Below are 13,259 nucleotides of genomic sequence, written 5' to 3'. Positions count from 1 at the left end.
AATAGAAAATTATAATTATTACAATTAATCTATTCCAAGCAATATTTCAAAAATCCAAATATTTAATCCTTAACAAAAAATCCTATATACTCTTCGACAACAAATGGCGAGAAATCACGTCAGGAGAATACATCTGAGGTTCAAATGCTAAGGATATTCCCAAAATACTGTATGCTGCCAAATACCCGTGTTAATTAATACGGTAAAAGTGCAAAAAGTGGAAGATAACAAGTGGATCGTCGTTACATTGTAGCTATTCAACAGTGTGATCAAAGTAAAGATAACGGAAAGATAATCGAACTTTCAAAAAAATAAATGGTAGATTTCAACTGCAAAATCACAACTACAATTTAAAACTATAAAAATTGACATAATTAATTTGAACGAAGAAAAAACAATTCAATGTGCTATAGAAGTGCAATATCACGGGTCCGTTAACTTGGCCCCCCCACTGAGAGATTTCATAGTCGTATTATTTTGAAATGAGGGGCCAAGTGAACGTAGCCCCCCCCAGTACGTATTTTGTCCCTTGTAACTAGGTCACCTGATACATTTGGTTATGCGCTCAATTGCGCCACTTGAATTAACGCTAGCGCCATTACGGTTAAGCCGTGACAAATTTTCAAAAAGTGGGGGGGCCAACTTAACGTTTTTAAAAGTTACTTTTTTTTAACATCTTTTCATACGAAATTGTACCCTCAGGTATGCGCTGAAATGCGCCGTAAAAAGATATCTTTGCGCCATTATTGTTTTTTGGTTATTCTTAAATATATTTGGGGGGGGGGGCCAAGTGAACGGAATCCCCCATAACGCATTTTGCTACCGGTATTTGTGCCACTTGATACATCTGGTTATGAGCTCAATTGCGCCACTTGAATTAAAGCTAGCGCCATTACGGTTAAGCCATAAAAAATTTTTAAAAAGTGGAGAGTCTAACTTAGCGTTTTCAAAAGTTATTTCCGGAAGTGCGTCCATTTTGAAAATATTTTACATCGATTCGGCCTTCGGAGTAACTCCTAAATACAAATTTTTAAAAACCTACCTATTTTACTTTCCCAGAATCGTTTAACAAAAGCTCCCAAAAAAACACCCTGTAGAGTGTTTCTGAAACACTATAATGGCGCCAAGATTTTTGTTTACGGCGCATTTTAGCGCATGATGAAAGGTACGATGTAGTAGAAAAAACATGTTAAAAAACGTAACTTTTGAAAACGTTAAGTTAGCCCCCCCCCTTTTTAAAATTTTTTTATGGCTTAACCGTAATGGCGCTAGCTTTAATTCAAGTGGCGCAATTGAGCTCATAACCAGATGTATCAAGTGGCACAAATACCGGTAGCAAAATGCGTTATGGGGGATTCCGTTCACTTGCCCCCCCCCCCAAATATATTTAAGGATAACCAAAAAACAATAATGGCGCAAAGATATCTTTTTACGGCGCATTTCAGCGCATACCTGAGAGTACAATTTCGTATGAAAAGATGTTAAAAAAAAGTAACTTTTAAAAACGTTAAGTTGCCCCCCCCCCACTTTTTGAAAATTTGTCACGGCTTAACCGTAATGGCGCTAGCTTTAATTCAAGTGGCGCAATTGAGCGCATAACCAAATGTATCAGGTGACCTAGTTACAAGGGACAAAATACGTACTGGGGGGGCTACGTTCACTTGGCCCCCCCCCCCAAATGTTTTTTCGGATTTCTAAAAAACGATAATGGCGCAAAAGTTATTATCGGTGGCGCATATGAGCGCATAACGAGCGCATTCATTTCAAAATAATACGACTATGAAATCTCTCAGTGGGGGGGCCAAGTTCACGGACCCCAATATCACAACAAAATTGACCCGGTATTAACTCAAACAGTGCATTTCAATAACATTAGTATCTGGACAATATTAACATACTTTAGTAATTTTACTTGTGATTTTCATAACTTACACCTACAAAAATAACATTTTAAGGCTTTTAAACTCAAAGAGGAAACCCCCGACATAAAATTAACAAACCCCATCCCTAGGATTTGTATTTAAGGATGGAGGAGTAGCCTTCACACGACATCGGCAAAATTCCTTCGATGAGGAAAACTTATAATTACATGTACTTTTACTATTGTAGTGAATGGAGTTCAGTTCGCATTTTCATTGTGACGTTGCGTTGTCTGAAAAATTTTAGTTGTTTTTAAAAATCGTTTTCCAATATAGAACCACATAATTCCCTGGATATCTCCGTTCCACTAAAATTAATAATTGGGGTTGACCAGTACATAATTTATTGAAGAAATGGTTGAAGAAGCACAAGATAATATTAATGTTGGTTACGTGACGCTAATAAGCGTGAAATTGTCGTATGTGAAGCGCTTATAAACTAGTGGTTAGGAAAGCTCTGTTTAAAAAACTTCAAATATAGCATTTATTACAATAGTTATACATTTTCTTCAACATTATCATACCTGGGGGTCTAATTTGCGTCATGTACCGTTAATTTTTACCAAATGGAGTTTATGTTAACAAAAACGCGATCAATACCTATCCATAGAAAACTTATTTAATGCAATTAGTCACAATTACAACAAGAAGTGCTTTCTTTAAAATACGGGACACGTTCCCTTCTAAATGTGAATGTACCTACCCACTTATGAATTTGTTTGGTAGGTTTAAATTCAATCGTCGGCACCACTTTTGCAATCAAACGAATCATTAAGATTAAGACGCGGCTGTTAATGAGAGGTCATAGATCAGTCGCATTAACGGGGAAAAAAATGACAGATAATAACCATGTAATACTCGTAAATCAATTCGGATCGATTTCATTCTAACTGACACGAAGCAAAATTTGCAATTACTTCAAGTATTGATGAACTACAGAGCCAAACTAGTACATAAAAGTGAATAAATCAAATCAATTACTGTTCAGTGTCAAATGATCTCAAAAATATTACAAATAGGTCACTGTAATACATAGATCTGCTATGTCAATATTTGTTTAAATTAATAATAAAAGGCCAATCCCTTGCATGGGACTGTACATGCGTGGACACTATCCACAACAAACATGAAAAGTACTTCTATAAGGGCCGGGGCTGCAACAGAAGAGGCATGCTCAAAAAAACACAAATAATATCGAGATCTAAAGAAAGATTATATATTTATGGGACTTGCCTTCGAGACACTTGGTCCATGGTGCAAGGAATCGCGAGATTTTCTCAATAAAATAGGCAGAAGCTTAATTGCGGAATCCGGCGTCAAACGCGCTAAGCAAAATCAAAAAGCGGGCCCCGCCTTTCACAGATGCTCCAACAAATCTAGTTTTCGAAAGAAAGCTTTAACAAGCTATTTTCTAAAAACACGTTCCGTACAATAAATAGTTAATGTATTGAAACTAAATTTGTCGTGATCCATTATGATAATTACTCTAGAGATGTGGGTTAGAACGTTTGTAATTAATCGATTTGTAATGCGAATTCGAGTTGCAGCCTGCTTGAAATTAATTTTCCGCCCGATACAACTTAACTACTAACTAACTGCAAACGAGATTTTTTCACAAATTAGGTGTTAAATTGAAGTGCACAACACCTATAGATCAATTTCCTTTTAAGACACGTGTAAGAATAACTTTTATATTCCTTATTCACATTTGTGAAAAATTCATCTGTCTTTCTAGCAACCCACAATTAAAAAAATGAAAGTTACTCAATCAGTTAAATCAACACGGTCCTCAATTTCTTTTGCTGCCATAACCTTTTCGTTAGAAATCTTAATAGGTTTTCTAATCTACAAAAGTCTTAAAAGTGAAATTGAAATCAAGCTCATGAATGGGGTACGTGAAGAAATTTACAAAAAGGAACTGGAGCGAGTACTTACCGAAAAAGATAACTGGACAGAAATGTATGAGACTACTGAAATTAATGATGTAAGTATCTACATAGCAATCGAGAGTGCCTATAATAACACGTTATGTTATTTCAGCGCCCCAAAAGCAGAAACCGAAGATTTATATCCTTCAAATTAAGAAACAATCGCAAACATTCGGCCCCGGTGACTACCTGTCCTGAGAAACCTGGACCACCTGGACCGCCGGGTCCACCTGGAGTACCTGGATTGCCAGGACCCGCCGTAAATAGTGATGACATACCTTCTGGGCCCCCCGGGCCGCCTGGTTTACCTGGTGAGCCTGGGCCAACCGGACCACCTGGACCACCAGGATTACCTGGATACATGGGACTTGCGGCAACTGATAATCAAATGTATAACCTTCCTGGGCATCCCGGAGAACCAGGACAACCGGGTCGCCCCGGCGAACCTGGGCCACCCGGTCCACCTGGATTACCTGGAGACACTGGATCAGGCGTAAATAACGAGTACAAATTTCGTGGGATTCCAGGAGAACCGGGACCTCCTGGACAACCTGGAGAACCGGGACAACCTGGACAACTTGGCGCACCAGGACAACCTGGTGAGCCTGGCCGGGCGGGCGAACGTGGAGCGCCTGGTCCACAAGGACCACCAGGGCCCCCTGATTCTTCAGGAAAACGTCATAACATTCCAGGACCTCCTGGCCAACCTGGACGACCTGGTGATCCAGGAGAACCTGGGCGACCTGGTGATCCGGGAGCACAAGGAAGTCCCGGTGAACCTGGCCCACCTGGATCTCCTGGAGTTGCTGAAGACTATTCTGACACATACCACATTCCTGGACCTCCCGGACAGCCAGGACAACCTGGACGGCCTGGTGAACCTGGACCACCTGGATCTCCAGGGCGATCTGAAAACCCCACACAAGATCAACTTAATTGCGGAGAGCCCGGAACACCAGGTCCACCTGGGCCGCCTGGTCCGCCAGGACCACCAGGACATAACGGGGAACCTGGAGGTTTGCAGCAAATTACTGGACCACCTGGTCCTCAGGGACAGCCAGGGCCACCAGGACCACCAGGACTCGCACAAAGAACCGGACATACTTTAAGTTATGGGCAGCCAGGACCACCTGGACCACCCGGGCAGCAAGGAAGCCCAGGTTTCGTAGGGCAACCAGGATCACCGGGTAAGTTAACGAATCCACGTGTATTTATATTTTATTGATTGTGCACAGGTGAACGTGGCGCCCCTGGAGAAAAAGGCAAAGATGGATTACCGGGAAGGCTAGGAGATAAAGGCACTCCAGGTTTACCAGGTGAAGTTTGTTCTATTGGTTCCAAAAATTTTAACTGTGCTTTATCATTTTGTCTTTCGTTTCTACAATTTTAACTGCGCTTTAAAGGGAAGGACGGTTCAACTGGACCACCAGGACCTAAAGGTGAACCGGGGAATGCCAAACAAATTACTGGACCACCTGGCCCTCCAGGACAGCAAGGAAAACCTGGTTTCGCAGGTCAGCCAGGAGCACCGGGTATATGAGATTTCACTCTTTACTCTTTTCATACTGTGTATGAAACTATATAGGGTTACCAGGGCTGAGAGGAAATCCTGGCGAGAAAGGCGCAGTAGGCCTTTCTGGACCATCAGGTTCGCCAGGTCGTATTGGTGCACCAGGTGAAAGGATCACCTTGTCTTGATATTTTATAGTTTTCACACGATACAGGTGAACGAGGGGCTCCCGGTAGAAAAGGTGAAGATGGAACACCAGGCAAGCCTGGAGACAAGGGCATTCCAGGGCCACAAGGTGAAGATCTGTATTTCTTTTCCAAAATACTAATGGTATACCATTCAAGGGAAGGAGGGTCTACCAGGTCAGAAAGGGGAACCTGGGAATACACAACAAATTATTGGACAGCCGGGTCGTCCTGGACAACCCGGGCCACCAGGACTACCAGGACTTACACACGGATCCGGAAATATAAAACACCTCTATGGACAGCTTGGGCCACCTGGCCGGGCGGGGCCACCTGGACCACCCGGAACACCTGGTTCCATAGGCCACACGGGACCAACGGGTAACTACGATTTCACGCTTTACAAAAGAATTATCTTTATTTAAATTACATAGGGTCTCCAGGCCCGAGAGGGAATCCGGGAGAGAAGGGTTCTCCTGGATCGCCTGGTTTGCCAGGTCGTGATGGGCTTGTTGGTCCACCAGGTGAGAATGGAAATTGTGTTTATTTTACTGTTTTTGCGTGATACAGGTGCTGTCGGAAGAAGAGGTGAAGATGGATTACGGGGACCACCAGGAGATAAGGGCTCTCCAGGCGCGCGAGGTAAAATTTAGCTTTTGTTTGTAATGTATTAGCTGTGGGTTAAAGGTAAGGACGGTCTTCCTGGGCCACCCGGAGAAAAAGGAGAACGTGGGCATGCAGCAGTCAAGGGAGCGCCGGGTCCCCCCGGACCCCCCGGGGAACCAGGACGGACAATCGTATCCGGTAATACTAAATCAATGTACGGACAACCTGGACCCCCTGGAACTCCGGGACAGCAAGGTAGGCTTAATTTCATGGGACAGACTGGACAATCTGCCAAATTTGCCCTTTGTAGGGTTACCAGGTCCAAGAGGGAATCCGGGTGAAAAGGGTGCGGTAGGTCGCCCTGGTCCACATGGTAATGACGGAGATTCCGGTCCGCCAGGTGACAATGACGGTTCTGTTTATTTTGCTATTTTATGTTTTCAAAAATATAGGTGCACGAGGTGCCCCAGGCGGAAAAGGAGAAGTTGGATTACCGGGAACACCAGGCACACCAGGTAAAATTTAGTTTTTCGTGTCTGAAATGTTAGTTGTGTATTGTTAAAGGGAAAGATGGTCCACCAGGAGAAAAAGGAGAACGGGGTCATGCACAACAAATTAATGGAGCACCAGGTCCTCCAGGACCACCCGGGCACCCAGGACCACCAGGACAAGCACTTTTATCTGGAAATATTAAACCAATGTATGGACAACCTGGCCCACCTGGACAGCCAGGACAACCTGGACAGCAAGGTAAGCGTAGCTACATAGGACAAGTAATCCATCTATTACTCTTTGTGGGGTTACCAGGACCAAAAGGGAATCCAGGCGAGAAAGGTGCGGTAGGCCCCCCTGGTGTGCATGGTCAAAAGGGAGATTCTGGTCCACCAGGTGAAAATAACAACAGACCTGTTTATTTTGTTATTTTATTATTTTTTACGATATAGGTGAACGAGGCGTTCCCGGAGGAAAAGGGGAAAATGGATCACCGGGAAAACCAGGCATACCAGGTAAAATTTATTTTCTCCTGTCTGAAATTTTAATTGTGAAATGTTAAAGGGAAAGATGGTCCACCAGGAGAAAAAGGAGAACGGGGTCATGCACAACAAATTAATGGAGCACCAGGTCCTCCAGGACCACCCGGGCACCCAGGACCACCAGGACAAGCACTTTTATCTGGAAATATTAAACCAATGTATGGACAACCTGGCCCACCTGGACAGCCAGGACATCCTGGACAGCAAGGTAAGCGTAGCTACATAGGACAAGTAATCCATCTATTACTCTTTGTGGGGTTACCAGGACCAAAAGGGAATCCAGGCGAGAAAGGTGCGGTAGGCCCCCCTGGTGTGCATGGTCAAAAGGGAGATTCTGGTCTACCAGGTGACAATAACAGACCTGTTTATTTTGTTATTTTATTATTTTGTACGATATAGGTGAACGAGGCGTTCCCGGTGGGAAAGGGGAAAATGGGTTAGCGGGAAAACCAGGAGATAAGGGCTCTCCAGGCCAACGAGGTGAAATTTAGTCTTGTGTTTGTAAAATGTTATCTGTGTCTTATACAAGGAGAGGTCGGTTCACCCGGATCACAAGGACCGAAAGGAGAACCTGCCCATGCACATGTAGTTAAAGGAGCACAGGGTACTCCTGGACCACCCGCACCGCCAGGTCCACCTGGACCGCCAGGGCCGCCTGGCCAGCAAGGTATAATTGGTCCACGGTTTTTTTTATTTTCTTATTTCATTATTTCTGCACGATATAGGTGTGCGCGGCGCCCCCGGCGTTAAAGGTGATGATGGATTACCAGGAAAATCAGGTACTCTAGATGAAATGTCATTTATTTCTAAATCATTAACTGCGTATTATCAAAGGAAAGGACGGTCCACCTGGTCGTCAAGGAGATAAAGGAGAACCTGGGCGCGCACAGCAAATTAATGGGGCGCCGGGTCCTCCTGGACCACCCGGGCCACCAGGTCGGACGGAGGGATCCGGAAATATTAAACCAATTTATGGACAACCTGGCCCACCTGGAAAACCAGGACCACCTGGGCAGCAAGGTAGGTTTAGTTTCATTTGGCAGGTTGGAGCACCTGGAAATTAACGTTTATTCATTTACCAGGCCCCAAAGGGAATCCCGGCGAGCACGGAGTGGTGGGTCCCCCTGGTCCGCCAGCTTCACCGGGTAGTAAAGGAGACGCCGGTCCACCAGGTGATCACTACTTTTTTTATTATATTATAGTTTGCAAAGTATAGGCTAGCTAGCATTTGTTTCTAAAATGTTAACTGCGTATTAAAGGGAAAGACGGATTACCTGGACAAAAAGGTGATAAAGGAAATCCAGGAAGCCCAGGTAAAAATGGATATTATAGTGATAGAAATTTGTAAAAGTAATTGTTTCTTATCAGGACCCCCTGGCACTCCGGAAGCTCCAGGGCAAACAGCCAAAACCGCTTATGGCATAAAAGGTGATAAAGGGGATCCTGGACCAATGGGCCCAATAGGAAGCCCGGGTGTAGCAGGTAAGAATTTTGTTGTATGGTTCCAAAGTTTTTACCGTTTCTCTAAAGGAAAACCGGGAGAAACAGGTGCACGAGGATTGCCTGGAGAACCTGGACGGGAAGGTTCCCCTGGATTACGTGGTGCACAAGGTGTAACCGCTAAAGTGACGAATTCTTCAACTGCTGTAACCGCTAAACCGAAGCACTCACATTCGCATGGTACTTGTGATATGAAAAGTATGCGGTCCCCAATCATTGCAGGTAAACGATGTCGGACAGGAGCAAAATTCAGACTAAGTGGTTCAGGTACGGTAAGATTTCATAAGTCCATTTTCATAATACATGACCTTATAATCAAAAGCTTGCAAAATGTATGGAGTTGGAGGAAGACGCTCTGTTGGCACTGCCAATGTAACTTACACCTCCTTCATGGTCGACCCCAAAGAAAAGGTGAATCATAGCTCTTGTACATTTTGGGCAACTACTGGTGACAATATGAAACTTTGGGAATTTAAAGATTCGATTGCGTTGAGCTCTAATCTTCCGTCCAGGTATGCAGCTAACTAAAATTCCAAATCGCGCTAATAATATTTCAGAATATACAATCTCGCTATTCCGTTTGACGGAAATTCACATGTGGTGTACGATGGGTACTTCTTTTACAAAATGAGTGGACAAGTGCCCAAGATAATTAAATATAACTTGGAAAGTGGAAAATCAACTTCCGTTTTAATACCTGGATTTGCAAGATGTAAAATGCAACCTTTGTACCTTAGTGGTATTAACTATATTGATCTCAGCGTCGACCAAAATGGCCTGTGGGCTATTTTCTCTCACATGCGCGAAGAGTCGACAGAGATTGCGAAGGTACTTAATTGTTCCTGAGATTAAATCTGAAAATTGATTTTTGTGTAGATAAATCACTTGGATATGAGCGTAATTTACACGTGGGAAATTGGTATAAGTAATAAGCACTATATCGATATGTTCATTGCATCTGGAACTGTCTATACTGTGGATTATTCACCAACTTTTGAGATACAAATAAGTTGGGCAATCAACTTGATACTTAGCAATGTTACGAAAGTCAATATCATGGGAATTGAACAGACTGGAGATATCACTTCCATCACCTACGATCATAAGTATCAGGTGTAGTACTGCCATCCATCTAACTACGACAAACTAAGTAGAGCTTGCTTTTGCAGGAGCTTTTAATTGTCGATGGCAAGGAGAGAATGATTTATCCGTTTTATTGCCAGGACAAAAAAGGTGGTTCCCTTTACCGTCCACGTATACGGTAGTTTTTGGCATCCAGTAATGATAGCCGGTAATTATAATTGTGATAACATTATCATACGAGTATTAAAAGGATTTGTACGCATTTATCGTGATGTTAGCTTACACACTACTGCGTACTATAAATAAAAAAACCAAACGGCATTGTACCATTTTTAAAAGGAAATCTAAAACATTTAGTATTTTAGGTAGAATTAATCGCAGTAAAAATGAAGTTTGGGAGAACTTTTGAGAATTTGCTCCCCTGCCATGTGTGCACGACACCCTTGGTGTTTGATTGCAGTAATCTCGCTGAAAATCGAATTGATTTAAAACCAAAATTTACAAATCTTCAAATGGGGGTGCAGGACACCCAGACGTCGTCTGTCAGAGAGATGAAGCCCGTTTGGATCCATCACAGTTTCAGCGTTGAAACTTGCAGTATATTCTGTAGCTCCATATCATTTTTACTTAAGTTAAGTTCTGCAGAGTTCGAATATTGAAAAGCAATAGTGTCAAATTTTACATCCTCTTCCAAAACATCGTTCAATCATCCCAAATTTTGTAGCTGCGCATCAAACAGTGACTATAGCGGGCAAGGAAGAAAGGTAGATTGTAGTCCTATAAGAAAAACTCTTGTCTCCGGGATCCCCAGAGAAACTTTACTCAATCGCGAGTGAGTAAAAGGAATAGAAAACTGTAAACACAAAGAAGATGCTGAACATGGTGAGATCTGATGGCTTTTGTCAGGACACATGAAAATATTGCCTTCAATGATATATCTGTCTTTACATAATTGAACAAATCCGGCGTCAAGCGATAATACTCTCGAAAATTAATGTCATCATTAATAAGATGACGACAGACTAAAATTTCAAATGCACCTTCTTTTGGTTTTGTAAATATACTTCACATTCTCTTTTTCCAATGATTCTTGTTATTCGAGACTTTATTATTGGTGCAATATCAAAATCATTCAATACCATACAATGACACTTTACTTTGCGACTACACTATTTTCTGATCTTCTAATTTTTAACCTGTAATTTACTATAAGCAATTAAAGTAAGATAATGGTTTAGCATAAATATCATAGAATGGGTAACATAAATTTTACCTTATAGGTAAATGGCATTCCTAACCGTTTCAATTTATCCAGCCGGTTATCTATAGAGTTATTAATTTTAAACTGGTCATTTAGTAGGTAATTAATATATAGTCATTGGCATTAAAACCACTGTGGCAATGAATTTATTTCCCTCTCTTGTTGTAAGTAATTAATTTGAAATTTATAATTTACTGAAAAAATTGCTGATGTAGAGGTTTTTAATAATGAATTAGCAAAAAAATGCTACAATCCTCGTTTGTAATTTACTTCGGGCCTAAAGACATTTAGCCCATTTGGGAGGTTCCAGCTTAATGTTAGGCCACTGTTCTCAATTTAAAAAAATCTATAAATGAGAGAGGCAATAATTTCTACACTATAGTAATAGATTGGGCAATTATAAGTCACTTTCTTATGTGCTACTACATTTTAAAATATGCGACAAATTCTTGACAGAACAGCTTATTAGCTTTAACCAAAAATCTCGCTTTTGGAATAAAAATAGTGCAGGGAAAACCATTTCTCCCGGAAGTTTATTACTTTCCGGTGTAGAATAAGAATAGTTAATACAAAGTATAGGTTTCTATTAAAAAAAATTAGTTGCCCTAATCTTCACTCTTAAGGGACAATTATGAGAAAATGTGCATAGCATTATTAAATGAAAAATATTTTATATAAATCATTTCTATCCCCGCTAGAGTCTGCAATATCGACTGTCCTAAGTGTAACGAATTTATTTATTTATTTATTATACCTCTCTTGTTCTGGGCCCTCAACAGACTTGCGCCCAATTACAGATGCTATCTTCGTTACGAAGGCTGTCCGTCCGAAAATATTTATTTCTGTTTTAGGAGCTAGAAATAGAAGGTAGGAAGAAGTGGTTGTAGAGCCCCCGATAAGGAAAACAAAAGCCCGTATTTAATTGTTTCATTTATAGCTGTTCCCATGGGAATAATTAAATTATTTTTCTTACATTCGAAAACGTTTGCCATGTAGAATACAAATAAAAATTAATATTTCGTCTTCGTTAAGTAACTATGAGCAATGGTATATGAAAACGAGCATTAAAACTGTGATAATTAACCGTTGTTAATTAAATGAGTTGCACCAAACAGCATCCGATTAAATCGTGAGTGGTCTTAATAGAAGTTTAATTTGAATTTCAAGACCAATTACAGATTTTTAGGACGTGAGTAGCCCGTGCAATTAAATAGATCAACTTTAATTTTTGGATGTAAACAATCGACTGCGCTGTGTGCTCTGGAAAAAACGCCGGTCTCTCCATGAGGTGGCTGAATTTTATAAAAGGTAACAAAGTTGTTTAGTGGAAATCGTTTTGATTGTTGCTTATTTTCCTTTCTCTAATATAAGGGGGGTATTGTTTCGTTTTTCCTATATTTGATTTATGCTTTATTGTTTGTGATAGGAAGATGGTTGTTTTGCGTGTGTCGTAATTCTGCTTTTAGGTTCTTCGATCGTGACCACCTGCAATGTGCCTGTTCGATCTCTAAAGCTTCCTTTTTCTCTGAAGCAGGTTTGGTGGCGCCCCAGTGTACCGTCCCTTGCCGCCGGTATCCACAATTGTCACCGGTTTAAGTTAAAGTTAATTTATATTGCTGCGTGCACTGGTCCGTAGGCCAGAAAGACCGTACACAATACATCAACACAAAAACCGAGCTAGCTCTTTATTTATTATCACGGCACAAAACTTCTCCCCAGCATAGAGGAGAGATTCAACTCTGCTCTCAGTTAACCTGTCAAAATTTTGAATAATTAAAATGGACCTTGGGCAAGCATCCAATCCAAACACAGGTGAATTAGAAATGAAGTCGTTAGAATGAAACACACGGAAATTAAATGAAAATTACAAAAGTGCGATTTAATTCTAACACGCACAAAGACTAAAATTAAAACTTAATTACTTTCAATGACATAGTTCTACTCACAAAATTCCATAAAGCGAATTAAATCTTCAACAAGACGTAACGGCGTAAACTGTGCGTACAGTGAATTTTAAATTGACCGCACTTGGGCCCTGAACTTAGCGTAAAAGCTGAATTCAAACTTCCAACAAACTTAGTTCTTCGTTGACTCCTGCTCAAAGCGACGCTATCCTTGTGCAAACCCTATTTAAGGCGAAACCCTTCTTACGAAAATCAAAATTATAACAACCAATCATACACAGTTGGTAACAGAAAATATCCTCTCAATTTACGTTAAAAGACCAAAATAA

At 41.3% G+C, this 13,259-nt stretch overlaps 1 protein-coding gene across 5 annotated transcripts; it reads left to right on the top strand.

Annotated features, from left to right (window-relative positions):
- Positions 1 to 3,484: 3,484 nt before the first annotated feature.
- Positions 3,485 to 12,317, top strand: LOC116172428 (collagen alpha-1(I) chain-like). 5 transcript variants are annotated; one of them, XR_004145661.1, is made up of 32 exons: positions 3,486 to 3,595; positions 3,655 to 3,903; positions 3,960 to 5,034; positions 5,083 to 5,163; positions 5,251 to 5,379; positions 5,433 to 5,522; positions 5,572 to 5,652; positions 5,702 to 5,923; positions 5,977 to 6,066; positions 6,113 to 6,184; positions 6,230 to 6,403; positions 6,459 to 6,548; positions 6,601 to 6,663; positions 6,713 to 6,898; positions 6,956 to 7,036; positions 7,093 to 7,155; positions 7,205 to 7,390; positions 7,448 to 7,528; positions 7,582 to 7,662; positions 7,712 to 7,849; positions 7,908 to 7,961; positions 8,017 to 8,202; positions 8,265 to 8,354; positions 8,442 to 8,495; positions 8,551 to 8,664; positions 8,713 to 8,949; positions 9,005 to 9,194; positions 9,240 to 9,510; positions 9,559 to 9,795; positions 9,852 to 9,973; positions 11,878 to 12,155; positions 12,205 to 12,317. XR_004145661.1 is itself a non-coding variant. In XM_031489644.1 (31 exons), exons 2-30 carry the CDS (start codon positions 3,673 to 3,675, stop codon positions 9,945 to 9,947), a joined length of 4,743 nt encoding a protein of 1,580 aa, XP_031345504.1. In that variant the 5' UTR covers positions 3,486 to 3,595; positions 3,655 to 3,672; the 3' UTR covers positions 9,948 to 9,973; positions 10,131 to 10,618. The 5 variants fall into 5 exon arrangements, 3 of the variants coding, with proteins under 3 accessions (XP_031345524.1, XP_031345504.1, XP_031345512.1); XR_004145659.1 differs by lacking the exons at positions 11,878 to 12,155; positions 12,205 to 12,317 and adding exons at positions 10,131 to 10,362; positions 10,411 to 10,618; XM_031489644.1 differs by lacking the exons at positions 11,878 to 12,155; positions 12,205 to 12,317 and adding an exon at positions 10,131 to 10,618.
- Positions 12,318 to 13,259: the final 942 nt, after the last annotated feature.

Source organism: Photinus pyralis, unplaced genomic scaffold (assembly GCF_008802855.1).
Source record: "Photinus pyralis isolate 1611_PpyrPB1 unplaced genomic scaffold, Ppyr1.3 Ppyr1.4_LG1, whole genome shotgun sequence".
NCBI classification, from domain to species: domain Eukaryota; kingdom Metazoa; phylum Arthropoda; class Insecta; order Coleoptera; family Lampyridae; genus Photinus; species Photinus pyralis.
The sequence above is the reverse complement of the archived record's forward strand: the minus strand, read 5'-3'. Positions and strand labels throughout refer to the sequence as shown.